The 27,350-nt window shown below is 43.6% G+C and overlaps 1 protein-coding gene and 1 long non-coding RNA gene across 7 annotated transcripts in view; one reads left to right on the forward strand and one right to left on the reverse strand.

The window, feature by feature from the left end:
- Positions 1-27,350, reverse strand: part of SLC8A1 (solute carrier family 8 member A1) — a 568,703-nt gene that overhangs the window by 78,653 nt on the left and 462,700 nt on the right. For all 5 annotated transcript variants that reach the window (XM_056567535.1, XM_056567539.1, XM_056567534.1 and 2 more), the window contains one exon: positions 19,980-19,997. In XM_056567535.1, coding sequence (XP_056423510.1) covers positions 19,980-19,997 — 18 coding nt within the window. The remainder of the gene's footprint in view (positions 1-19,979; positions 19,998-27,350) is intronic.
- LOC130362666 (uncharacterized) overlaps positions 1-27,350 on the forward strand; it is a 67,170-nt gene that overhangs the window by 38,580 nt on the left and 1,240 nt on the right. The window contains exon 3 of one of the 2 annotated variants that reach the window (XR_008891515.1): positions 690-744. The exons of the other annotated variant lie outside the window; for it this stretch is intronic. This is a non-coding gene — a long non-coding RNA (uncharacterized LOC130362666). Of the gene's footprint in view, positions 1-689; positions 745-27,350 lie in introns of those variants that run through there. 2 annotated transcript variants of the gene reach the window in all.

The following is a 27,350-nucleotide window of genomic DNA, read 5'->3' on the forward strand; positions in this document are numbered from 1 at the left end:
ATCCGAAAATAGGAAAAAGTGAGAATTAAAGAGAAATAAGTAGATAACTAATATAGATAAAGCAAATCCTTACATTTGCTTTATCTATAAAGATCTGCTGGGAGCTGTAAATCACTGTCTATTTCAGTGTTTCCCAAGCAGGGAGCCTCCAGCTGTTGCCAAACTACAACTCCCAGCATGCCCGGACAGCCAAAGGCTGTCCGGGCATGCTGGGAGTTGTAGTTGTGCAACCGCTGGGGGCACCCTGCTTGGGAAACACTGGTCTATGTAGAGGACAGGAGCTTCTTCGGGGTCCTGTACAGTACAGGCAATGTCCTAAAAAAGTAATCCTCACCTGGTGTCCAAAGTAGCAGCTAACCCTGGTACAGGTAAAGTGTACAGAACATGTAATACCTCATGTACTGTAGGGGGTGCTACCAGACATCAGTCAGTGCATGCACTTCAGTAATACAGGGGTTTTTCCAGTAAATTGCCAGTAAATTTACCAGTCTGATTGGTCGGTTCTTCCGGCCATTGACACATTTCACAGATCTGGACTGTCTGTAACATTGTATGTTGAGTCGTGTTTCATGTTACAATGGTCCAGAAAAGACCATTGAATGTTGAAACTATTGTATGTTGAGGCCATTGTAAGTTGAGGGATCACTGTATTTTATTTACTTTTTTCTCCATATCCCCTTGTCAACAAGATGACCAAAGAAAGGGATCAGTATATAGCGAGTCCTGACTAGTAACCATCTCCACGAAGAGCAGGCTAAATGCTACCAGAATAACTTACTGTACATCGTAAAGTGCCAAGATCTCTCCCCTACATGTGAGTCTAATTTCGTCAGATCTTTTGGTATAAATGTTAAAGAGAGTGTATCACCTAGATTGTTTTTACTGATCCCAACTTAGATCCCAGTTATGAAACATATTCTTTTTTTAATCTGTTTCTTTTTTCTGACTTTTACTTTATTTTTTATACCATTTTACCTTATTTTTGGAGCAGCCATATTGCCTGAGCTTTCTGCCCAGCAAATACTTTACAGCAGCCCTGTGAACATAGGAAACAGACCAATAGACTGGGCCTAATCCATTGACTTCTATGTGACAGTTTTCTGATCTTGCTCTGTGAAATGTACAGAGATCAGCAGTCAGGGAGGAAGCAAGCTGTGGCCATCACCTATTGCAAATGACCTGACCCCATATTATCTATATATTGGTGTCCCTCATCTTTGTAATCCTGCCTGTGATGATAGGGAGGAGACTGTTGATATGTTTCCTCTGCAGAACATAAGTGTCAGCTTATTATTAGGCTCAGTGACCAGAATGAAAACTGCAAGATGTCATCAATGTTTTAAAATACAGTCTGTCAAATGAAAATTTAGAAAGAAAGACCAAATTTCTTAAAACTAGCTTAAAGGAGTACTCTGGTGATTACTAAGAGTACATTTTGCTCCACTTACAACAGAACATACATTTCAGGACACCTTTTGATTGTGTTGGTCTACCGTAATGTTTGCCATCCTGGTATGCCTTAATCACCTTATCTGTACTTAAAATAACAATTTAGCTTTTTACCAATATTGAACTTTTGTATTTTTGTACTTATCTGTAGGTTGTTTTTATAAAACATGAACAAAATGTAAAAATTTTAATAGGTTAGGATCAGGACACTTCAAACTTGTGTTAATATTATTAAATTCTCAGCAACCCAGTATATATACCTGCAATGTTGATAACTGAAGATGGCATAGGATGGTCTCTGAAATGAACCTTCCTGTAGACAGGTTTACCTATTGAAGTACCAATGAAGATAAAGAACAGAATTGATATGGCCTGTGATAGGCTAACCGAGTGATGTTAGTGAGACCCGTAACAAACATCATGCACACTCTTGGATTATTTTTTTTTTTTACCACAAACCAATAAAGAGCAATTTCTAGTCATTCTACAAATAGAATGAGTTAATGCTGTTTCCACAGCGAGTAATGGCTTGTGCACTATTGGAATATGTTATATATGAGATCCAACCTATCAGGGCCGGAGTGATTAGATGGGGTTTATTCTAAAAATAAAATTATATGGCCTACGGATATATTTCTGTGGGGAGGAAGTATCGCTTGTAAAACGGATGAACCTGAGCAGCTTGGTTTAATTCAGTTAGGTAGGAACTTTTAGTTATGTACTGTATCTGCTGCCATTTAAAACAATATGTTATGAATAAAAGTTATCTACCGTATATACTCGAGTATAAGCCGAGTTTTTCAGCACGATTTTTCGTGCTGAAAACACCCCCCTCGGCTTATACTCGAGTGAACTCCCCCACCCGCAGTGGTCTTCAACCTGCGGACTTCCAGAGGTTTCAAAACTACATCTCCCAGCAAGCCCGGGCAGCCATCGGCTGTCCGGGCTTGCTGGGAGTTGTAGTTTTGAAACCTCCGGAGGCCCGCAGGTTGAAGACCACTGCGGCCTTCAACATCATCCAGCCCCCTCTCACCCCCTTTAGTTCTGAATACTCACCTCCGCTCGGCGCTGGTCCGGTGCTGCAGGACTGTCCGGAGAGGAGGTGGTCCGGTGGGATAGTGGTTCTGGGCTGCTATCTTCACCGGGGAGGCCTCTTCTAAGCGCTTCGGGCCCGGCCTCAGAATAGTCACGTTGCCGTGACAACGACGCAGAGGTGCGTTCATTGCCAACGTACTTCTGCGTCATTGTCAAGGCAACGCCTCTATTCCGGGCCGGAAGCGCGGAGAAGAGGCGCCCCCGGTGAAGATAGCAGCCCGGACCACCTCCTCACCGGACCACCTCCTCTCCGGACAGCCCTGCAGGACCGGACCAGCGCCGAGCGGAGGTGAGTACTCAGAACTAAAGGGCGTGAGAGGGGGCTGGATGATGTTGAAGGCCGCAGTGGTCTTCAACCTGCGGACCTCCGGAGGTTTCAAAACTACAACTCCCAGCAAGCCCGGACAGCCGATGGCTGCCCGGGCTTGCTGGGAGTTGTAGTTTTGAAACCTCTGGAGGTCCGCAGGTTGAAGACCACTGAGGGCGAATGATGAGAAGAGGATGATGAAGGGGGGGGTGTGGGGATGATGAAGGGAGGGTGGGAATGATGAAGGGGGGGTGGGGATGATGAAGGGGGGGTGTGGGATGATTACAAGGGGATGATGAAGGGGGGGTGTGGGATGATTACAAGGGGATGATGAAGGGGGGATGTGTGGGATGATAAGGGGATGATGAAGGGGGGATGTGCGGGATGATAAGGGGATGATGAAGGGGGATGTGTGGGATGATAAGGGGATGATGAAGGGGGGATGTGTGGGATGATGACAAGGGGATGATGAAGGGGGGATGTGTGGGATGATAAGGGGATGATGAAGGGGGGATGTGTGGGATGATAAGGGGATGATGAAGGGGGGATGTGTGGGATGATAAGGGGATGATGAAGGGGGGATGTGTGGGATGATGACAAGGGGATGATGATGAGGATGTTAATGACGGGTGTGGATGATTACATGGGGGGATGAGGTATTTCCCACCCTAGGCTTATACTCGAGTCAATAACTTTTCCTGGGATTTTGGGTTGAAATTAGGGGTCTCGGCTTATACTCGGGTCGGCTTATACTCGAGTATATACGGTAAATTACATCCAGATATTTTTACGTAATGCCCGGATCCACCCCTTCTTTTGCCAAAATAAGATGAAATTTCGTCCCTTTTTTTTTTTTCTTTTTGCTAAATGAATTTTTTTCAAATCAGAGCTGTCCAAGGAAAAAAGAGAGTAGTGGTACATCAATGCTCACTGCCTGAAAACTTCAAACAAATAAAAGAATGCACTAAATTTGGAAAATGTTTTATGGACTACGTATAGTTCTTCATGTAAACTGTAAATGTTTCTGCTTCATTAAAGGGGTACTCCGGCCCTAAGACATCTTATCTCCTATCCAAAGCATAGGGGATAAGATGTCTGATCGCGTGGGTCCCGTGATGCCCCCTCCCATAGACTTGCATTGAGGGGCCGGGGCGTGACACAACACGGGGGCGGAGTCGTGATGTCATGATACTCCGGCCCCGTGGTCGTGAGGCTTCAGACTCGGAGCCTCCAACACTGCGTGCAGCTCACACAGGTGGGTGCACAGTATTTGACAGCTCTGAAAGACTTCCTGTTTCAAAACTGAAAGAAATGACTTAGAAGGGATGACTGTGTGCTGCATGTAAACATAGGGTAAAAGTTTTATTAGCAGCAACGTAAGAGCAATTTCTGTGTATTATCAGTGAGAAGAAAGCTAAAACCCTGCTGCGGCTTTCTTTTTGGTTTGGTGTGGCTGCCGGCTGTGAGTATATAGTAAGAGATTTAGATTGACCTTTTACAAGCAGCTGTACCCTTCTTTAACTGAGCTGCATAGTACAATGAGAAATATTCAGTATAAAGTAAAGTTCAGTTTCTTAGTAAAACTTTTCACCTGATTTGCAATTTGCTGATTCGCTGCCCATTGGGATGCATTATTGAATTAATTCACTAGGTTTTTTTTATCCACTTTAAACAAGTTTATGAGAAAAATAAGTGAAACAATTCTCCCACTGTGTTGTAAGGACTAGCAACAAAATAAAATGGTGAAAAAGGCAAATTTATTTCCTGGCGCCTAATCCTTTAGAGACCGGATCACATGGACCCCCTTTGCTATACAGATGCTAAACAGAATAGAAGCTCCTTCCCCTTATCAGTTGACACCTCCTAGAGAAAAAGAGAATCATTAGATCTGGATCTTTTTCTTTCAAAATGAATGTGAAACATGTTCACCTGTGATACTGAGGAAAGTTATAAGATTGGCCAATGATTTGTATTTGAGAAGAGTCTCATATTCTTTTGGAGGACTCATGCGCAAACTGCATTGCCGTCAGTGGTGACAGTGCAGGCCCACGTGGTCCTACCACTGACAGATTTTGGCAGCGGCTACTAGATCTTCCTGATCGGAATTCCGTGAGCATAGATTCTGTATTGAGAGCATACCGTAATAATCTATATATATATAAAAAGAGAAGACCTGACTCACTGACTCATCAACGCCCAGCCTAAACCCTTGGACCTAGAAAGCTGAATTTTTTCACAGGTGTTGTTTTTAAAATGTAGACGAGGAATAAGAAAGGGAAATTCAACCCTTAAAGGGGTACTCCGGTGCTTACACATCTTATCCCCTATTCAAAGGATAGGGGATAAGATGCCTGATCGCGGGAGTCCCGCCGCTGTGGACCCCCGGGATCTTGCACGCGGCACCCCATTTGTAATCAGTCCCCGGAGCGTGTTCGCTCCGGGTCTGATTACCCGTGACCACATGGCCGGCGGCGTGTGACGTCAAGCCTCCACCCCCGTGTGACGTCACGCTCCGTCCCTCAATGCAAGCCTACAGGAGGGGGTGTGATAGCTGTCACGCCGCCTCCCGTAGGCTTGCATTGAGGCGTGGAGCATGACGTCACATGGGGGCGGAGGCGTGACGTCACATGCCGCCAGCTGTGTGGTCGCTGGTAATCAGACCCGGAGCAAACAAGCTTTGGATAGGGGATAAGATGTGTAAGCACCGGAGTACCCCTTTAAGGGGGTGAAAAGGGGGTTGAAAGTCTGTATGGAAGTCCGTAATTTTTGAAGCAAGAAGCATTAAACTTTGTTTTTAGGCTAACAATTAGAGATAATGAAACACGTGTTTTAACATTTCTAAAATTCCACCCCTGAAGGGGTGAAACGGGGGTTCAAAGTTTGTATGAATTAAGATTAGGTTGATTTTTGAATAAAAAATTGTGCACCACTACTCTTAAATAAAACCAACGTCTGTCTGTATCTGTATTAACATAATAATAATCTCCCAAAAAATCTATCAAAACACGAAAATATTTGCATGCGCAGCAACCGCACAGTATATAAGCAGCGCAAGAAGGCGGGTTCCCCTTTTTTGTTTCTTTATTCTGACTATAATTTACCTTTAGTTTGGTATCTATCACAATGAATGTAGAATTGTTGAAAATAGATGGGACTATATTACCCCAAATTTAACGCGAGCGAAGCCGCGGGCAAAAGCTAGTCAGTAATAGAATGAAGGCTTACATTTTGATAATTTTTATGTCCTTGGAAGGGGGTACTTGAGCTTGCACCCTTACTAATTGCTGGAATGTTTGTGCATGACCAAGTTTTTTTATGGTAAAAGCCAATAACATACTGAGAAACTGGAAGGTCTACAAACCTTAAAGCACATTTCCACCTTTATCGTAATGTTTTGAGGTTTGTTTTTTGGTCTACAACTCTGTCCTTGTTAATTTATAAACATAACCTAAAGGGGTACTCCGCCCCTAGACATCTTATACCCTATCCAAAGGATAGGGGATAAAATGGCTGATCGCGGGAGTCCCACAGCTGGGGACCCCCGGGATCTTGGCTGCCGCACCCTCTGTCATTACTGCACAGAACAAACTCGCTCCATGCGTAATGACGGGTAATACAGGGGCCGGAGCATCGTGACGTCACGGCTCTGCCCCCTTGTGACATCCCGGCCAGCCCCCTCAATACAAGTCTATGGGAGACTTGCATTAAGGGGGCGGGCTGTGACGTCACGAGGGGGCGGATCCGTGACGTTACGTGCTCTGGCCCCAGTATCGCCCGTCATTACGCACGGAGCGAGTTTGCTCTGTGCAGTAATGACAGAGGGGTGCGGCAGCCAAGATCCCGGGGGTCCCCAGCTGCGGGACCCCTGCGATCAGCCATTTTATCCCCTATCCTTTGGATAGGGGATAAGATGTCTAGGGGCGGAGTACCCCTTTAAACACCATGGTGTGCGCTCCTATGCTTCCTCTAGAGGTAGCTGCAAGTAAATTTTTAGATCTATGTCCATTCAGGAGATTTGGAGCTTTGTATCAGAAAAACAGAACTGCAAGCACTAAAAAGCTCTCTTTCTCTCTCTATGTATATATGTAATGATATTAAAGGGCAGATATTCCTTTTTAGGTCAAGGGCAACTCCATTCTAGCCATAGGTGGAGTTCCACTTACTTGAAATCGTCTAACATGTCCAATGTTAATATTTAAAGATTATTTTTTCCTCTAAATAAAATTTAATGTAATCAATGTAATATTAGACATATGTACTAGAAGTAATATTGGAAGTAAACTCAATGTTATATTTGAAATATTATTATACTATGTAGAGTTTCAATACATGCATATTCGTTGTCCTAATCTATACTTTTCCCTTATTTGTAAAATGGGACACAGTACAGACGGAGTAAAACAAACCACAAGCCCCTGAGTAAAGGATTTAGGTCTGCTTTGTCCTCCTGTGGTTTTCTCAGTACATTTCTAGCTTTTATTACTGCAAATCTTCATAGAAACTAGCACATTTATGGAACGTCTGCTTCAAAACGCCAGGCTTCTGATGCACATAGATTAGCTAAATTAATTGTAACAGTTTTATACCTGCTGACTTACTTTCCGAATTCAATAATATTACAGGATTGGCTTTTTCTGCGCTAGACAAATGAGATATAGCAGAGAATGTAATGAAAGAATATCCTCTTACTTGTCAAAATATGAGAGAGAAACATTCAGGATTCTTTTACTATAATAAAATCAAATTGTATCCTTTCCTGTTTCCTTTAAAGTTTTAGTCACTGCTCTTCATCTAATGCATACCTGTAGGCTTAGCTGCTATCAGTGATTCTAATTAGGCTATGGTGTCTTTTGAAGGTAAAAATCTACTTTATATTATTCTTTTTGTGAGGAAATAAATCTAGATACTGTATAAACCTCCAGCAACTAAACCATCAATGAGAAAAAAAACATATATAAATAAATATATATATATATATATATATATATATATATATATATATATCTATATCTATGTAACTGAAACACAAAGTAAAGGAGTTGAGTAATAATAAATTGGGGTTCTTGGAGTTCTTCTTTAACATAAAGCAATGTCTAAAACATCTTTTAGTTCTTGTGTAGATATACATTCTACACAGAAAGTGCAGTAACTTAAAGGGGTACTCCTGTGGAAAACTTTTTTTTTTAATTTATTTTTTTTTTTTTAAATCAACTGGTGCCAGAAAGTTAAACAGATTTGTAAATCACTTCTAGTAAAAAATCTTAATCCTTCCAGTACTTTTTAGAAGCTTTATACTAAAGAGAAATCCAAAAAAGAAATGCATTTCCTCTGATGTCATGGCCACAGTGGTCTCTGCTGACCTCTGCTGTCCATTTTAGGAACTGTCCAGAGCAGAGGAAAATCCCCATAGCAAACATATGCTGCTCTGGACAGTTCCTAAAATGGACAGCAGAGGTCAGCAGAGAGCACTGTGGTCATGACATCAGAGGAAATACATTTCTTTTTTGGATTTCTCTTTAGTATAGAGCCCGTAAAAAGTACTGGAAGGATTAAGATTTTTTAATAGAAGTGATTTACAAATCTGTTTAACTTTCTGGCACCAGTTAATAAAAAAAAAAAAAAAAATAAGAATAATTCCATGGGAGTACCCCTTTAATACATAACAGCCTGGTTGTAATTCAAAATAATCGGCCAACTTGTTGTCAGAACCCACCCCAGCAGCTCACCCTTGCTCCTGTATTATATTGGGACAGTGTTCACACTACATCTAGTATTTGAAGTAATCAACCCTTTCCAGAACACAATTCACCAGAATAAGTTCTGTGTAGATGCTCGAGAGTATAATACATTCTGTAATTTAGAATGGGCACAAGAAAAGTAATAAAGGCTATATATTTATTTTTACTTGACTGTAAAATGTTCTTCAAACTTGGTATCATAAGCTTTAAAGCAAGCATTACTGTTATATGGAAAAACATTTGACATAAATGTCAATAAATTTAGATTGCACTGGGTCTCAGCCCTAAGACCCACTGTGATCTCAAGTCATAACCCTGTGAAATGTGCATGGTAACCCCAGCCAGCCGCTCTGTACAAATCATTCATTGTATTAGAATCTATGTGAATGAGACAGGTTTGAGTGACAGCCGGGGAGTGACATCAGTGCTGCTGCGTACTTCAACTGGTTATAATTCACAATCACTTCAGACTGAGACCGGGATAGATTTCTGCCAAATGACAGTACCACTTTAAATCCGTCTTTCATTCTGTGTAAAATCGAACAGTTTATCAAGTCACGAATCCAAACTCTGAATTCTTTTATGACAAACTTTGCCTACATCTATGCACCATAAAAGCACAGCATACCCCTACATAGGGCTGGGCGGTATGGCCAAATATGCGTATCGCGGTATTTTTGTAACTTATCGCGGTTCCACGGTATATCACGGTATTCCGCCCTCCCCCAAAATTAATTATTAGCCCAGCACTGCGCTGTCCCCATCGGTGTATTAACCCGCAAGCGCTGCTCTCCTCGTCCTCTTGTTTGTTGCAGCCGCCGGCACTGACACTCTCTATAATGTGCGGTATCCCTATGCTGTATCCCTATGTCCGGCCTGCAATAAAACTAACACATGTTCCGACGTCGGCCCTACGCTGGGGACGTGAACGTTGGACAGCCGTCAGCCTATCACCGGGAGCAGCGATGTTCCGCCTCGGCCGGTGATAGGCTGAGCCCACTGTCATGTAAGAAGCCGGCTTCTTACATGACAGTGCGCTCAACCGATCACTGGCTGAGGCGGAACATCGCTTCGGCCGGTGATAGGCTGACGGCTTTCCGACGTTCCATTCCCTGGGAAGCAAGCCCGGACTTACGGGGAAGGTGAGTTAAAGTTTATTTTGTTTACCTTTTGCAGCCCGGGCATAGGGATACAGTATAGAGCAGTGGTTTGCAATCTGCGGACCACCCGATGTTGCAAAACTACAACTCCCAGCATTCTGGGAGTTGTAGTTTTGCAACATCTGGAGGTTGATGAACACTGGTATAGAGTGTCAGCAGGGCAACGCTTGTGGGTGACATATGTGAGTAGTACCCCGATGGGGACAGCGCAGTGCGGGGCTAATAATTAATTGTGGGGGGGGGGGCAGAACAGCGCTCGCGGGTCACATGTGATTAGTTCTCCAATGTGGGGACAACGCGCTGCGAGTGATAATTCATTCATTCCTGAGGGGGGGGTGCCAAACCGGTATTGCGGTATGGGTTATAATTCATAACGTGCAGCCCAAAAATTTTGGTATTCGGTATGAACTGGTATACCGCCTAGCCCTAACCCTACATCATGTACAATATATTTTTTGCCTGTATAACATAAACTAATTCAAGTGACAATTTGGAATCCATGTCTTGAGCGCACTGTCACAACAGCCATGAATAATACTTGTATAGTAATGAAGCATTTGATGAGTATACACGGAGGCGAGTTGGTTCTAACAAACGCCTTGAGCAAATTTAGTTCTTGATGTCTAGGCTTTCAATTACATCTTTACTTTAAAGGGAAAAATAGATTTAATTAAAAAGGATGGTTCCCTCTTATTTTTTTCCTCCATAAATACTGCTTAAAGCCTCTTAGTAATACACTCCAAGGAGTTATTCTCCGATGCTAAATAAAGGTAATTCTGTCTTAAAAGCATGCCAGGTCCCATCTCGGAAAGCTTCAGTAGCACGGGCTCAGCCCATTCCTTTTAATTGTATTTACAATTACATATAAGTATTATGGCATTAGCAAATTTATTCCACCAAGGTGATCACATGAGACACTCCAGCTCTGCATTAACATTTCCATTGGGTTGAATAGGAAAATTCAATCTCTGTGTTTAATTCATTCCCATTTCCTCACTGGTCAAATCACTAGTTATAATGGTGATGTGGGAATTTGTGTTAAAATGTAGTCAATTGGCGCTCTTTCTGTTTTAGGCATGCTGACTTCTCTATATAATGGTTCGACGCAAATGATAGTCAATAAATATGTTTTGTGTGTTGGTATAGAGATGTTTTCTCATGGTTTTTCTCTAAGAGGTTTTTCCTGATTTGCATAGATAAAAGGTGATTAAAATATTGTATAAGCAAAAAAAAGGCAATGTATGAAAACCCAGCTCACCACCATATGTAGACTTGTGTAGGAAGACTTCAGTAGTTTGAAGGAAGCACGGAATTGACGTCCAACCGCATGTTTGGAGTGAACAATGCTTGACAAAAAAGGAAAAGATCCAGCTCCCAAAAAGAGAAATTAAAAGTCCAAAATGTAATTCACATGTTTAAAAATGGGTGAAAACCAAACGAGGATAAAAGCATAGCAGAAACGCCGACGCGTTTCAAACCATATGGTTCTTAATCCTGGCAATGATTAAGAACCAAATGGTTCGAAACGCGTTAGCGTTTCTGATATGCTTTTATCCTCGTTTGGTTTTCACCCATTTTTAAACATGTGAATTACATTTTGGACTTTTAATTTTTCTTTTTGGGAGCTGGATCTTTTCCTTTTTTGTAAAATATTGTATACAACATTTTATTTGTTTTCATTTGTGTTTTCATTACATTTTTAAGATCTCTGCCTGCTGTCACTGAATGATACAATTTTCGTTTACACTAACAGGGTACCTGGCTTTGCCTGGTCTTCCTACCTAAACTTTCTCATATCCCAATCTCATATCCCATTCTCATATCCTGTCCTGTGATAAAGAGATTGTAGGCTGAAAATAGAAGGGGGTCTGGCTTTGTGGGGGAAGTAGCTGGACCTGTTATGTGGATATTCTGGGCAAATATGGTGTTTTGGGCCTTGAACAAAAACCAAAAAAGGGACGTTGTAGAAGGGGCGTGGCTTGCAGGAGGGCATGGCTGGCAAGCTGGATCGACACTCACCAGGAGATGCAGACCAGAGATTGTGGAGTAGGTTACCTGAAGTCCCATAGACTTGCATGGGACTTTAGATGAAAACCCAGACCCTCGCAAATGGGAGTGGCTTTGGGTTAATTTAACTATCCTACATTTTTAGTTGACAATAATATAAGTAACATGTGTACCAAGTATCATCAAAACATTTCCAGCCGTTTGGAGGTGATGCTGGAACATACACACATTGGTCCAATGCCAAAAGGGCACTTGGTCACAAGGTCCTATGTTCAGTAATGTCATCTATGTTCTTTTTAGTTCCACCTATTAAAAAAGCTTAACAAGTTGTCAATATGTAATCTAAATTTTATTATTTTAGCACAAGTCAAATTAGAATGAGTGAATAAACAAATTAGTATGAGTTCCTATAGATACTAAAGAAGGTACCTATATACACATACTGTATATATCTAGTAAACTCACCAGTAGAGGTGAGTGGAAGAAGTGTTAGGGTCCCATCCGAAATGAAGCCACCTCCGCGTGGTGGATGGGGGACACGTTTTGATCAAAAAGTGCGCTAAGAGCCTCCATTTTTTGACCAAGAGTGCTGCTGCAACCTTCTTTTTTGTATACTTAGTATTTACAACAATAATATTGGTGAAGTGAAATTGAAATAGTAAAAATTTAACAAATTTGGTGGTTTTCTTTTCTACATTTACCTTGTGGTTGAGCTAACTTGTTATTTTGATATTTTAGGTCGGCCTGATTACAGCAATACTAGATTTGTATAGTTTCGGTCATGTTTTACTGATTAAAAAAAAAAAAAAACTGAACTTTAAAAAAAAAAAATGTAATTGCCATTTTCTGTAGCTTTAAAAAAAAATAATAAAATCTGCATACCAGCTCATTTGAGGGCTCATTTTTTGCGCCATAATCAGTTTTTTCTATCAGTACCATTTTGGTATTGATCTAACTTTTTTAATCACTTTTAACTTTTTTTCTGGGATATTATAAAAATTGCAATTCTGTGGTTTGGGATACATAATGTTATATTTTAATAGTTCATACAATTACACACGCAGCGATACCAAATATGTTTTTTTTTTATGTAGGAAAGAGGGATGATTTAAACTTTTAATATGGAAGGTGTTAATGTGTCTTTTAAACTTTTATTAAAACTTTTTTTAAAAACTTTATTAGTCTCTTAGGGGACTTTTAGGAGGAATCATTAGATTCCTCATACAGATCAATAGAGTTCTATTGAACTCCATTGATCTGTGTGGTCCGCGATCCATTGATAGAGTCTAGTCCAGCCAGGCTCTATCAATGACAGAGCCATGGACACCAGGGAAGTAGAGGTAAGCCCTCCAGCTAACTCTATAGTGTATCATCCCCCCCCCCTCCTGCGATCACGCTGTGGGGGGCGATCCACCCCAGTAGCCCAACAGGGAGCATTCACATGTCCCTTTAGATGCGACTGTCAGCTTTGACAGCGGCGATCTAAAGGGTTAATAGCCAGCCATGGCAATCGCCGCATGCTGGCTAATAGAGGCGGCCCCCAGCTACTGAAAACAGCCGGGGGCTGCAGAGTATGGAGCGGGAACGAGTCCGGAGCCTGCTCCATACACCCCTCTGAGCACCGTCGTGCTTGTCGGGTTGCTTTCAGGCCCAAAGCAGGTCTAAGGGCCTGAAAAATTCACCTGCCTAGCACCCGAAACTGCATGTCCCGGGCGTCGGGCGATAGGAATTCCACATCCCTGTACTTAGTTTTTGCCACAGCAGCGTGCAACTGTGTATTAGGTAGTTGTGCTGGCTATGTTTCTTTTTGTTTTTGCTGTGCAAGTTAGGGTGAGTGGCACCCTCTGTAGCCGTGCACCCCTCCCTATTCACAGGAAGTTTTTTAAATTGATAGTGAATCCAGCATGTCACCCAGTCAGAGGCTATATGCCCAGCAGAGGTGAGTGGAATAAGTGTTAGGGTCCCATCCGAAATGAGGCCACCACCGCATGGTGGATGGGGGACACTTTTTGATCAAAAAGTGTGCTAAGAGCCTCCATTTTTTGACCAAGAGTGCTGCTGCAACCTTATTTTTGTACACTTAGTAAATATGAATGATATGTATTTATGGTACATTTATAAACTTTTGGTGTTGCTTCCTTGAGTTTGAAGCTTTTATGATTGTTTTTGCATGTTAAGAATATCATATCACAAAAAAAAAAATACCTGGACCTTCTGTTTACTTTAGGGTAAGTCAATGGACATGCTTCTAATAGAATGTTTACAGAAGGATATAACTGTGTCACTTAGCAGTGCTATTAAATGGCTGAGCGGTTGTGTATTTATAGCCCAATATGAATTAGTTACTATAAAAGTTAAGCTCTTGTGCAATTTTAAAATGGAAAGTTTTGTGGACAAAATGTGGAATTATTATTATGCTGCACCTAACAACTCATGTACATAACAGTGACTGTACAAGCGTGTTCTGCTTTATGTTACAAGCGTCCAAAGCCTTCCCTAAGGCTGCTGAATGGCTGTTAACCTGCAAGGATTGCCTTCCATGGTTTACATTCTGTTCATGGAAACTGTAATCTATTTAGGCAAAAATTTCCTGTAGAGGGTTTGAGAAGTAATGTTTGCTATTACAATATCTTAGGGTAACTAAAATGTGACTGATATGCATGTGATCCATAAATACGGTATATTTTCAATAATGTATATTAAATGGATGTTTTAAAGCGTTACTGTTGTTTTAATAAACCTCTGACATGCCACACAGACATGTCAAAAATTAAAGGGGTACTCTGCCCCTAGACATTTTATCCCCTATCCAAAGGATAGGGGATAAGATGTCAGATTGTGGGGGTCCCGCCACTGGGGACCCTCGGGATCTCTACTGCAGCACCCATCTGTTGCGGCTCCGGAACGCTGGAGGATTCGGCTCCCGACCATGGTGACGTGAGATCGTGACGTCACGACTCCGCCCCCGTGTGATGTCATACCCCTCCCCTCAATGCAAGTCTATGGGAGGGCACGTGACAGCCGTGATGCCCCCTCCCATAGACTTGCATTGAGGGGGCGGGGTGTGATGTCACTTGGGGGCGGAGTCGTGACGCCACGATCTCCCGTCACCGTGGTAGCAAGGCGTTAGGATGAGAGCCTCCAGCGCTACCGGAAGCAGCAATAGGTGGGTGCTGCAGCCGAGATCCCGGGGTTCCCCAGCGGCGGGACCCCCGCGATCTGACATCTTATCCCCTATCCTTTCGATAGGGGATAAGATGTCTAGGGGCGGAGTACCCCTTTAAGGTTGGTTGGGATCTCAGTCCTTAGACCCATGCCGATCATTAGATATAGCGTGGGGAAGCCCATGGTTGAGCACCTCATTCCCCAGCTTGCTTTTCAATCCAACTGATTGCAGGAAAAGGGTTCCATAGGTCTGTCTCCTACAATAAGTTGGATCCCTGGATTCCGAGAATGCTGTAACATTACAATAGCCATTCTCTATAGGCTTTCCAAACATTACTGTCACGATGCCGGCTGGCAGGAGGTGGATCCTCTGTGCCAGAGAGGGATAGCGAGGACCGTGCTAGTGGACCGGTTCTAAGACACTACTGGTTTTCACCAGAGCCCGCTGCAAAGCGGGATGGTCTTGCTGCGGCGGTAGTGACCAGGTCGTATCCACTAGCAACGGCTCACCTCTCTGGCTGCTGAAGATAGGCGAGGTACAAGGGAGTAGGCAGAAGCAAAGTCGGACGTAGCAGAAGGTCGGGGGCAGGCGGCAAGGTTCGTAGTCAGGGGAGATAGCAGAAGTTCTGGTACACAGGTTTTTAAACACACAAACGCTTTCACTAGGCACAAGGGCAACAAGATCCGGCAAGGAAGTGCATGGGAGGAGGTTAGATATAGTCAGGGACCAGGTGGGAGCCAATTAAGCAAATTGGGCCAGGCACCAATCATTGGTGCACTGGCCCTTTAAGTCTCAGGGAGCTGGCGCGCGCGCGCCCTAGAGAGCGGAGCCGCGCGCGCCAGCACATGACAGCAGGGGACGGGAACGGGTAAGTGACCTGGGATGCGATTCGCGAGCGGGCGCGTCCCGCTGTGCGAATCGCATCCCCAACGGCCATGACAGAGCAGCGCTCCCGGTCAGCGGGACTGACCGGGGAGCTGCAGGGAGAAAGACGCCGTGAGCGCTCCGGGGAGGAGCGGGGGCCCGGAGCGCTAGGCGTAACAGTACCCCCCCCCTTAGGTCTCCCCTTCTCTTTGTCCGGTAACTGCCTCCCCTGGGATGAGGACACCGGGAAAGGATGGAGGGATTCCTCAACGGCAGGCAGAACCGCAGGAGTAGGAATGGGGAGAGAGGGCAGAGGGCGAGACCTGGCACGGGGCAGTGTGACACCAGGACGAGGGCCATGAGGGGACACAGAGGCTTGCCTGATGGGACTGGGAGGGGGGGAGGGGCATTTCCTGTGGCAGGCAGAGTCCTTAATGACCTTAGGGGGACCGGATACAGGAGGAACCACAGGGTCACGGCAGGGAGTACTGGGAACCGGTTGAAGGCAGTCCTTGGAACAAGAGGGACCCCAACTCTTGATCTCCCCAGTGGACCAATCCAGGGTTGGGGAATGGTGTTGAAGCCAGGGTAGTCCAAGGAGAACTTCAGAAGTGCAATTAGGAAGGACAAAAAATACAATTTCCTCGTGATGAGGTCCGATGCACATTAGGAGGGGCTCCGTGCGGTAACGCACGGTGCAATCCAACCTGGCTCCGTTGACCGCGGAAATGTGGAGTGGCTTGACAAGACGGGTCACCGGAATGCGGAATTTATTCACAAAGGACTCCCGAATAAAATTCCCAGAAGCTCCAGAGTCCAGGCAGGCCACGGCTGAGAGGGGAGAGCTGGCTGAAGTAGAAATCCGAACAGGCACCGTGAGACGTGGAGAAGCCGACTTGGCATCAAGAGACGCCACACCCACGAGAGCTGGGTGCGAGCGTGCGTTTCCCAGACGTGGAGGACGGATTGGGCAATCTACCAAAAAATGTTCAGTACTGGCACAGTACAGACAAAGATTCTCTTCCTTACGGCGATTCCTCTCTTCCAGGGTCAGGCGAGACCGATCCACTTGCATGGCCTCCTCGGCGGGAGGCCTAGGCGCAGATTGCAGTGGAGACTGTGGGAGAGGTGTCCAGAGATCTAAGTCTTTTTCCTGGCGGAGCTCTTGATGCCTCTCAGAAAAACGCATGTCAATGCGAGTGGCTAGATGAATGAGTTCATGCAGGTTAGCAGGAGTCTCTCGTGCGGCCAGAACATCTTTAATGTTGCTGGATAGGCCTTTTTTAAAGGTCGCGCAGAGAGCCTCATTATTCCAGGATAGTTCAGAAGCAAGAGTACGGAATTGTATGGCGTACTCGCCAACAGAGGAATTACCCTGGACCAGGTTCAGCAGGGCAGTCTCAGCAGAAGAGGCTCGGGCAGGTTCCTCAAAGACACTTCGAATTTCCGAGAAGAAGGAGTGTACAGAGGCAGTGATGGGGTCATCGCGGTCCCAGAGCGGTGTGGCCCATGACAGGGCTTTTCCAGACAGAAGGCTGACTACGAAAGCCACCTTAGACCTTTCAGTAGGAAACTGGTCCGACATCATCTCCAAGTGCAGGGAACATTGCGAAAGAAAGCCACGGCAAAACTTAGAGTCCCCATTAAATTTGTCCGGCAAGGACAGGCGGAGGCTAGGAGCGGCCACTCGCCGCGGAAGGGGTGCAGGAGCTGGCGGAGGAGATGGTTGTTGCTGCTGTAGCTGTGACTGTACTTGCTGTAGTTGTGACTGGAGTTGCTGTGTCATGGTGGTCAAGTACGACAGCTGGTGATCTTGTTGCGCGATCTGTTGCGACTGCTGGGCGATCTGACGAGCTTGCTGGGCGACCAGCGTAGGGAGGTCAGCGACAACTGGCAGAGGAACTTCAGCGGGATCCATGGCCGGATCTACTGTCACGATGCCGGCTGGCAGGAGGTGGATCCTCTGTGCCAGAGAGGGATAGCGAGGACCGTGCTAGTGGACCGGTTCTAAGACACTACTGGTTTTCACCAGAGCCCGCCGCAAAGCGGGATGGTCTTGCTGCGGCGGTAGTGACCAGGTCGTATCCACTAGCAACGGCTCACCTCTCTGGCTGCTGAAGATAGGCAAGGTACAAGGGAGTAGGCAGAAGCAAAGTCGGACGTAGCAGAAGGTCGGGGGCAGGCGGCAAGGTTCGTAGTCAGGGGAGATAGCAGAAGTTCTGGTACACAGGTTTTTAAACACACAAACGCTTTCACTAGGCACAAGGGCAACAAGATCCGGCAAGGAAGTGCATGGGAGGAGGTTAGATATAGTCAGGGACCAGGTGGGAGCCAATTAAGCAAATTGGACCAGGCACCAATCATTGGTGCACTGGCCCTTTAAGTCTCAGGGAGCTGGCGCGCGCGCGCCCTAGAGAGCGGAGCCGCGCGCGCCAGCACATGACAGCAGGGGACGGGAACGGGTAAGTGACCTGGGATGCGATTCGCGAGCGGGCGCGTCCCGCTGTGCGAATCGCATCCCCAACGGCCATGACAGAGCAGCGCTCCCGGTCAGCGGGACTGACCGGGGAGCTGCAGGGAGAAAGACGCCGTGAGCGCTCCGGGGAGGAGCGGGGGCCCGGAGCGCTAGGCGTAACAATTACCAAGTGCACTGTTCATTAGGATAATTCTGGGGATCAGCAGGAGTCTGAGCGGACCATCATCAATCAGCAATTTATCCCCATGCTATAGAAGAGGAAATGATAATACCCCTTTAAGGACCACAGGCATCTTCCTATCTATTTGTAAATGGTTCATTGGTATACTATGACATACATGACACTACATGCGGCACTATTTTCCCATAAAACAAGAGATAATTTAGAGAAGCCTAACAGACTTATTAGAAGTTAACCGGATTCTTTTAGGCTGTTGTACGTTGATACTGGCATTATGCAAATGTGAACAAAGCACAAGTATAATATCTAGTCTCAAAGTAGGTTCCCAACAGATGAGGAATTTAGTGTGGACAAAAGTCACACAAATATATAAATGGCCAGTACATGGGCAGTGATCTTTTTATACCTAGGCACTGGCCGGGAACCATGGTAAGGGGGCATCAAAGACAGGGATTCTTTACTGTAAGAGCAGCGAGACTATGGAAATCTCTGCCACATGATTTTGTGATGTCTGGTTTATTGCACAGTTTAAGAGCGGGGGCGCCTGGATGCCTTTCTTCAAAAATATATTACAAGTTATGGGAACTGGATTTCTAGAGGGTGTACATTGATTTGGGCATATATTCTGATTCCTGTATTTTGAGTCGGGAAGATGTTTTTCCCCTTGTATTAGATAATTGAAACATGTCACATGTTTTTTTTTCTTCAGAAGGGAAATAAGAGAGAGTTGATGGACTTTTGTCTCATCAATGATGTAACTTTAACATTATATGTAGCACACTGTAAAGATATGTACAAATGTATCAAGTTTTTGAACCACAATGCAAAACAACTAATGCATGCAACCTTATTCAAATGTTACCATATAAATGTATCTGTTTCATTACTCTTTTGATAAGGCAACAGGTCCATATTCGGCTAGTATACAAGGGTCATACACTATACAAGGGTCAAACACTGATACGTAGGCAGCCATTGCAACTATTTAAGTGGTGTGCGCTTTCTTGTTTTGTGTGTATACATGTATGTGCATGTGAGTGAATGTTTTTCTTTTTTAAATTTTGATATAAATTCTTTTCCATTGATGGACACTTGATACTTTTACTAGCTATTGTGTGTTATGTCATATGACACATTCATTAGCAATAAACCTATTAGTGTCAACACATTTTTTACAAATGTGAAGAGAATTTCTACTATGAGAATGATGTTATGGATCCATGTATCCAGGTCCAGTCTTACAGTGACAGAAATCAATGATGAGTTGTGGCAGTAATCCCGTCAGTAACACACACATAAAATACAAGTAGCGTTAATAGTGCTTTACATTAACCACAACACGAGTGGCTTGGCTTGTAACTGGAATGTGGGTGTTAAGGAAGCGGCACACATTTTTACATCTTACCAAACAGCTTTTTTCCTTTTGAAAAAGATGAAAATACAAGATCAATAGAAAATAACATAAAGAGAAAGCAAAAATAAAAATTACTTTTAGATAAATGCATCATACTGGAGCAATATAAGTAGAACACATACCTGTAATAGTGAAGTCACCTAGTGCAAAAGAGAAAGAAAAAATATATTAGCAAAACAAATTTTTTTCATGTAACATAATATAAAAGCACTTTTTCAGTAAACTAAGATTTCTACCAATATGTATGTATGTATGTATATATATATATATATATATATATATATATATACACACACATATATATTCTTATTTATTTATTTTTTCAATTGCCTTTTTTGGCCTTAAAAAATACTTATAAGTTGCTTTAAATGTAAAAAAAAAAAATACTAATATGTCTATCTCTTTGTTTAGATTCAATAAGGGGATCCTCCTTCTTTCTTGCAGCAGTTTAAATCCAACATGGTATAGATAGTAGTGGGACTGAGGGGGTGGTGTATGTTGTTGAATAGATTGCCCAACTGGTGTATGGAGTCTTATGCATCATACAATGCTCCAAAGTATGCACAGTAGCACTTCTTCAGAAGATAATGGGCTTGTATGTCACCCACACTTCCACTGCCTACAGATGGGTAACTTCCCCTTTTGGGGGGCATTTTGTTTTGGCATATACCGTATATACTCGAGTATAAGCCTAGTTTTTCAGCACATTTTTTCGGGCTGAAAATGTCCCCTTGGCTTATACTCGAGTGAAGAAGAAAAAATCGCAAGCATACTGGTGGGGGTTGCGAGGGGGATGGGCCAGGCAATCCATCTCACCCAACTACATTGCAGGGGCCGTCTGAATTCCAGGTGGGAGGTTGAGCCAGTCCGGGCCATCCATCTTGACTGCTCCGGGCCAGCCCCGGACTAGTAACGCTGCATTGATGCAGCCGCACAGGGACGTCCGTGCGTAGCAGACATCCCTGCACACGGACGTCCCTGCACACGGACGTCCCTCCGCAGCGTCCGTGTTTGGTTAAAAAATCTTAACCACAGTGCTCTCTGTTGACACCTCTGTCCATGTCAGGAACTGTCCAGAGTAGCAGCAATTCCCCATAGAAAACCTCTCCTTCTCTTGACATGGACAGAGGTGTCAGCAGAGAGCACTGTGGTCAGACTGAAAAGCACAACTTAACTTCCTCTGTAGTGTACAGCAGCTGATAAGTACTGGAAGTATTAAGATTTTTTTTAATATAAGTAATTTACAAATTTGTTTTTACTTTCTGGCACCAGTTGATTTAAAAAAAAAAAAGTTTTCCACTGGAGTACCCCTTTAAGTTTTTTTTTTAATCACACACAGTTCCAAGAGTACAGCTGACCAGCACTGCCATTTAAATTTCCCCCTCCTCGCAGCTACATTCATGGGGGAACCATCTAATAAAGGATTCCTTTGCTGGTTGTGCTCAACTTATGTAAAGAAAAAAGTCCATTCACAAAACCATAGTAGCACAAGATTACCAAAGTGGAACTCACCAACGTTTTCTTTTTAATGTAATTTATTTCATCCAAATAGTGCAAGTTTTAAACGCAACGTCCTCAGTCATCATGGCAAGGATGCCAGAGTGCTCCTTAGGCTGGCCCATGGTAACAACTGTTTCACGCTACTGGCGCTTCAACAGACCATGGTAACCATTACTCAAGCAGAGCACACTGGCATCCTCGCCATGGTGGGCTAAGGATGTTGCACTGTACAGCTGCACAGTTTGGATGAAATAAAGGACATAAAAAGAAAATGCTGATGAGTGCCACTTTATTAGTCTTGAACTACTATGGTTAAGTTTTTTTAAGCTGGCAGGGTGCATTATCCTGCTGAAAGTGGCCACTGCTATTGGGGAGTACCACTGCCAGGAAGCAACAAGGTTTAGGGATTCCAAGTTCTTCTGCAGAATCTGACCAGATGGGGGCATTGTGCATCAATGAGCCTTGACTGGCTAAGACCCTGTTGCTGGTATCAAAGTAGCCCTTCTCTTGGATCCTTTTAGTAGTTACTGGTAATATACCACAAGAGCTGCCATTTTGGAGAAGCCGTGATCAAGTTGTCCAGTGATCACAATTTGACCCTTGCCAAAGAAGCTCAGATCCTTAGTCTTGACTATTTTCCTGCTTTCAACACGTGAAATTCTAGAACTGCTCACTTGCTGCCAAATATACCCCACCTCTTGACAGGAGCCATTGTCATCTGCCTTCAACTGGTTATAATGTTGTGGCTGAACGCTGTATATATATTTGTAGTAAGCTTATCTTCACCGTGTCACATTTTCCAACATCTGTTACCTTATTTTGAGCATTGAGAATACTGTCTCCAAAATTAAATTGTATCTTTCACTACAATTCCAACTTCCATATGGCATATCTCAATATTTTTTTATGAAACAAAGTCAATTACATTAAATTATATATATATATATATATATATATATATATTGTATATAATAATTTTTTTTACAGTTTATTTCTTTTGGATATACAAACACAGCATCTTTGTCGATAGAAGGGTCATTTAGCAGCGCAGCAGGAGAGCTGCAGAAACTCTACCAATTCCATTAATTTTTCTGGTGCTTATTTTGGCTATTTACTAGTCGTGCTGTGTCATATAAGACAGCTTTCGTAAGCGCCTGCATACTAGATTTCATTTATATGATATGATATAAATTACAATGTTATTATCTGGGGAGCCCTCGGGTCCATAAAAATGAAACTTCTGATGTTCTTAATGTGAGAACCGGACACACTCCGCAGTATTTGCTGTAGTTTTATGATGTCTTTGTGGTTTACAAATGACTTTATGGCCAGAGTAAACTTTTTAAAGACTAGTAATTTACTCCAATAGCTTTGGGAAGAATCAGAGAGTAGGATCAGCTACTATCAATGTAAGAAGAGATTAGGGCAGAAACCTATTATGAAGAATTAAATAACAGAGCTGACACGTAGGAAATATTACTAAAGCAATAATGATAGTAAGTGTAATAACAAGTTAACCTATGACAACTGGGCCAGTCGGAAGCCTATATCATTATAGACCGTATAATAGGCATTTATGGAAAAATTTCAGCAAATGTGTTGCTAAGCAGGGAACAATTTAATTGTATTAGACAGCCATCAGTAACATAGTCAATAGGTTTTAAATTGTACAAGTTGAATATAGAAACATAGCCTATTCAGTAGTGTAGCCTGATTGAGACTAAAGAGAGGTTCTACATTCTAAGGCTGCTTTCACACTACAATTTTAAACAACCGTAGGAAGATCCATGTGAAAATCAGCTGAAAACGGCAGTAACAAAATTCTATATGTCCGTTAAAAAATCCCATTATAGTCTATGGGATTTTCTAATATCCGTATGAATCCGTTATAGTCCGTTATTGATAACAGACGTTAGTTTGTTACGGAAGATAGTTACGGAAGAAAATAGTTCATGAACAAACTAACGTCCGTTATCAATAACGGACTATAACGGATTCATAAGGATATTAGAAAATCCCATAGACTATAATGGGATTTTTTAACGGACATATAGAATTTTGTTACTGCCGTTTTCAGCAGATTTTCACACGGATCTTCCTACGGATGTTTAAAAAGGGAGGATTTTGTAGTGTGAAAGAAGCCTAAGGGGTTCCTATTATAGAATTCTAAGTTAATAGATAGGGGCTCCAGACTGAAGAGCAGCTGAAAATAGTCTCACCCTCTGGAGGACCCAGCATAGATGGTGCTAAGATAAATAGGAATGTGTAATACTAAGTTTTTCCTTGTGGTGGTGCTGTTGAAGAATTGAACACTTGCTGTCATCTTTTCTGGAAAATGCCCCCTTGCATTAATATACACATTTTAAATTAGTCTCATCCTGTCCTAACTACTCTCTAAGGAGTCATTTTTAATTAAAGTAGAAGTATATGAGTTGCAGCTGTTATCAAATGGTCAATCTTGAATCAGTTGTTATTATAACATATTGGTTGGTGTCCTGCATTAAGTAATGAACATGAAAACTTTGGGAACCTTTCATGCTGAATATGCTGACTCGACTATGAGCACTATAACACAGTAACAGACACGCTGTGAGTGAGTCCGACATATTTATTAGGCAAAGCTACCCCCACCCACCAGCCAATGGTTGACAGGCTTGTCCCTATGTACAGTGACAAGGAGAAGCCTAGTAACCAGGAGTCAAGTCCTGGAAAAAAAGTGTGGGAACTCACCCTAGATTTCCACTTAAAGGGGTACTAGACATCTTATACCCTATCCAAAGGATAGCGGATAAGATGTCTGATCCCAGGGGCCCTGCCGCTGGGGCCCCCCACATTCTCCCTGCTACTCCCGGCATTTGTTTAGAGCGTTGGGTGCAGCGACAGAGGCTCATGACTCATGGTCATGGCCCATCAATGCAAGTCTATGGGAGGGGGCATGACGGCCGTCACGCCCCCTCCCATAGACCTGCATTGAGGGGGCATTACTCTGATGTCACGAGCCTCTGCCCTGCATCACCAGTCATCTGGCACAGAGAGAAGTTCACTCCGTGCACCAGATGTCTGGGGTGCCGCAGCCGAGACCCCCACGATCAGACATCTTATCCCCTATCCTTTGGATAGGGGATAACATGTCTAGGGGTGGAGTAACCCTTTAAGGGCTGGTCCTGCAGGACTCCTGCTAATGGGAACTGCGTTCCTGCTGTGGAAAAAGTGCAGGAACTCCATTCCCATGAGTTCCTGCAAGACTTGAGCCCTGCTAGTAACCATCGAAATAGAGGGCAGCAGTACATAAAGAATACACTGGGCCCAACTCTCACAGCACTGGGCATGTGCAGCTGGCTTTAATAAGTAAGTTCTTTTAAACTAATGGATGTATCTGCACAAGCAACAGACTGCTGAAAACATTTTTATATTCCCATTTGGGAATTCTGAGTAAAAGGGGTATTCCAGTGAAAAACTATTTTTCTCATATCAACTGGCTCCAGAAAGTTAAACAGATTCATAAATTACGTCTAATAAAAAATATTAATCCTTCCAGTACTTATTAGCTACTGAAGTTGAGTTGTTCTTTTCTGTCTCACAACAGTGCTCTCTGCTGACACCTCTGTCTGTCTGTCTCAGGAACTGTCCAGAGAATGAGAGGTTTGCTAAAGGGATTGTTCCTACTCTGGACAGTTCCTGAGACAGACAGAGGTGTCAGCAGAGAGCACTGTGGTCAGACAGAAAAGAACAACTCAACTTCAGCAGCTGAACTGTACTGGAAGGATTAAGATTATTTAATAGAAATAATCTACAAATCTGTTTAACTTTCTGGAGCCAGCTGATATGAAAAAAAATGTTTTTCTCTGGAATACCCCTTTAATGGAGCGGGATACTCTGTTCATAATCCTTATCTCTTGGTTAGAGTGAAGTATGGTAGAGTTTCTCTTGCTCTGGAGAACCTGTTCTGTATAAAATGGTAAGATTTTAATAGGCAACTTGTAATACTCAATTTGCCCTGTGGAGGCACTGCAGAGAAATAGGTTTCAACCTGTTGTAGCTGGTTGTTAGGTTTCCCATAAGATACTTGTAGCTTATGATCAAGGGACATTATTGGACAACCCCTTTAGGTACTTGAATCTTATATAGGGATTCCATAGAAGTAAATCCAGTATTCATAGAAAGCACACAGATTTAAAACAGTGTCATCTTTATTACAAATCCTTCTAAATGCATGAAATCCCTTAGAAGCTGAGGCTGGCTATGTTGCGGTACCACAATTTCTTGTTTTTCAGAAGTGCACTTCATGCTTGTAGTGGATTTGGAATAAAGATGAACATGATTTAAATCTTGCATAGAAGCGAAAGAAAAATGCAGCACTCTAAGAGGTAAAATCCACTTAATGTTACTTCATCTTGTACTGCAGTAGGATTGTAGTAGGGCTGGGCGGTCTGACCAAATGTGTGTATCACGGTATTTTTTTAACTTTTGGCGGTTCCATGGTATATAACGGTATTTCCTAGCTCCCCCACCCCCATATTTATTATCAGCCCACATCCCCATCGGGGTAAATACTCTTTGTTTCGGCCGCCGGTGCTGACACTCTATACTGTGCGGTATCCCTATGCCTGGGCTGCAGAAGGTAAACAAAATAAACTTTAACGCACGTTCCTACGACGGCCTTAAGCTGGGGATGGGAACGTCGGACAGCCGTCAGCCTATCACTAGCCGCAGCGATGTTCCGCCTCAGCCGGTGATAGGCTGAGCCCACTGTCATGTAAGGAGCCGGCTTCTTACATGACAGTGGGCTCAGCCTATCACCGGCCGAGGCAGAACATCGCTGCGGCTGGTGATAGGCTGACGGCTGTCCGACGTTCCCATCCCCAGGAAACAAGTGAGGCCGGTACTGGACCAACAGGAGGTGAGTTAAAGTTTATTTTGTTTATTTTTTGCAGCCCGGGCATAGGAATACCGCAAAGTATAGAGCAGTGGTCTCCAATCTGCGGACATCCAGATGTTGCAAAACTACAACTTTTGTAGTTTTGCAACATCTGGAGGTCCACAGGTTGGAGACCACTGGTATAGAGTGTCAGCGCCGGATGAGGAGGGCAGCACATGCGGGTGACATGTGAGTAGTACCCTGATGGGGACAGCGCTGGGCTGCACTGATAATTAATTGGGGGGGGGGGGGGGGCAGAACAGCACTCGCAGGTCACATATGATTAGTTCCCCGATGTGGGGACAGCGCAGCGCTGGGCTGATTCATTCATTCTCGAGGGGGAGGGGCCAAACCAGTATTGCGGTATGGGAAAAATTCATATTGTGCAGCACAAAAATTTCGATATTCGGTATGAACCGGTATACCACCCAGCTCTATATTGTAGTATAACCCATTTATTCTGTCTATATTGAAAGAAAACCAACAATAAAGAGATGTCGATTTTACTGGTAGATTTGAGTAATAGATATCTTTGCTTCTCTGCAAGGTGTGAATGGCCTGGGCAGGTGTCCTGTGCACCAGAACTGTGAGCGCATTCGTTGCATCACTATAGTACTTTTGGATTTTTTTTTTTATGTGTTTTCCTTGAATGCTGGATTTACTCCTAACATTCCAAAATAAGCTTCATGTAAGTTGCAAGTAAAACAGTTGCATTGGATTGTCCAAGTACCAAAGCAGTACACTAAGCACCTGCGTGGTTTGGAACTGATCATGATGTTCTACTGTTTAAAGTCCCTTTAGAGGCTAAGTTCACATTAGGGTTCTGCTTTGTCCCATTTGATGTCCTTTAGCTTTTTTTTTTTGTCCTTCAATGGGTCAGAACACAACGCACACTGCCGGGTTTCATTGACTTTGAATAGTGTCCAATGGGTTTCCATCAGGTGTTGTTTTAGCGGAGAAAAAATGTGATGGAGCTCCTCACAACGGAGCACAACACTGATGGGACCTTTGTAGTGCCCCCTCCTGGTGATGAAGAGGTAGTACAGTGAGGGCTGCTGTACCATCATACCACCAC

The sequence above is a fragment of the Hyla sarda genome, chromosome 3 (assembly GCF_029499605.1).
Source record: "Hyla sarda isolate aHylSar1 chromosome 3, aHylSar1.hap1, whole genome shotgun sequence".
In the NCBI taxonomy this organism is placed as follows: domain Eukaryota; kingdom Metazoa; phylum Chordata; class Amphibia; order Anura; family Hylidae; genus Hyla; species Hyla sarda.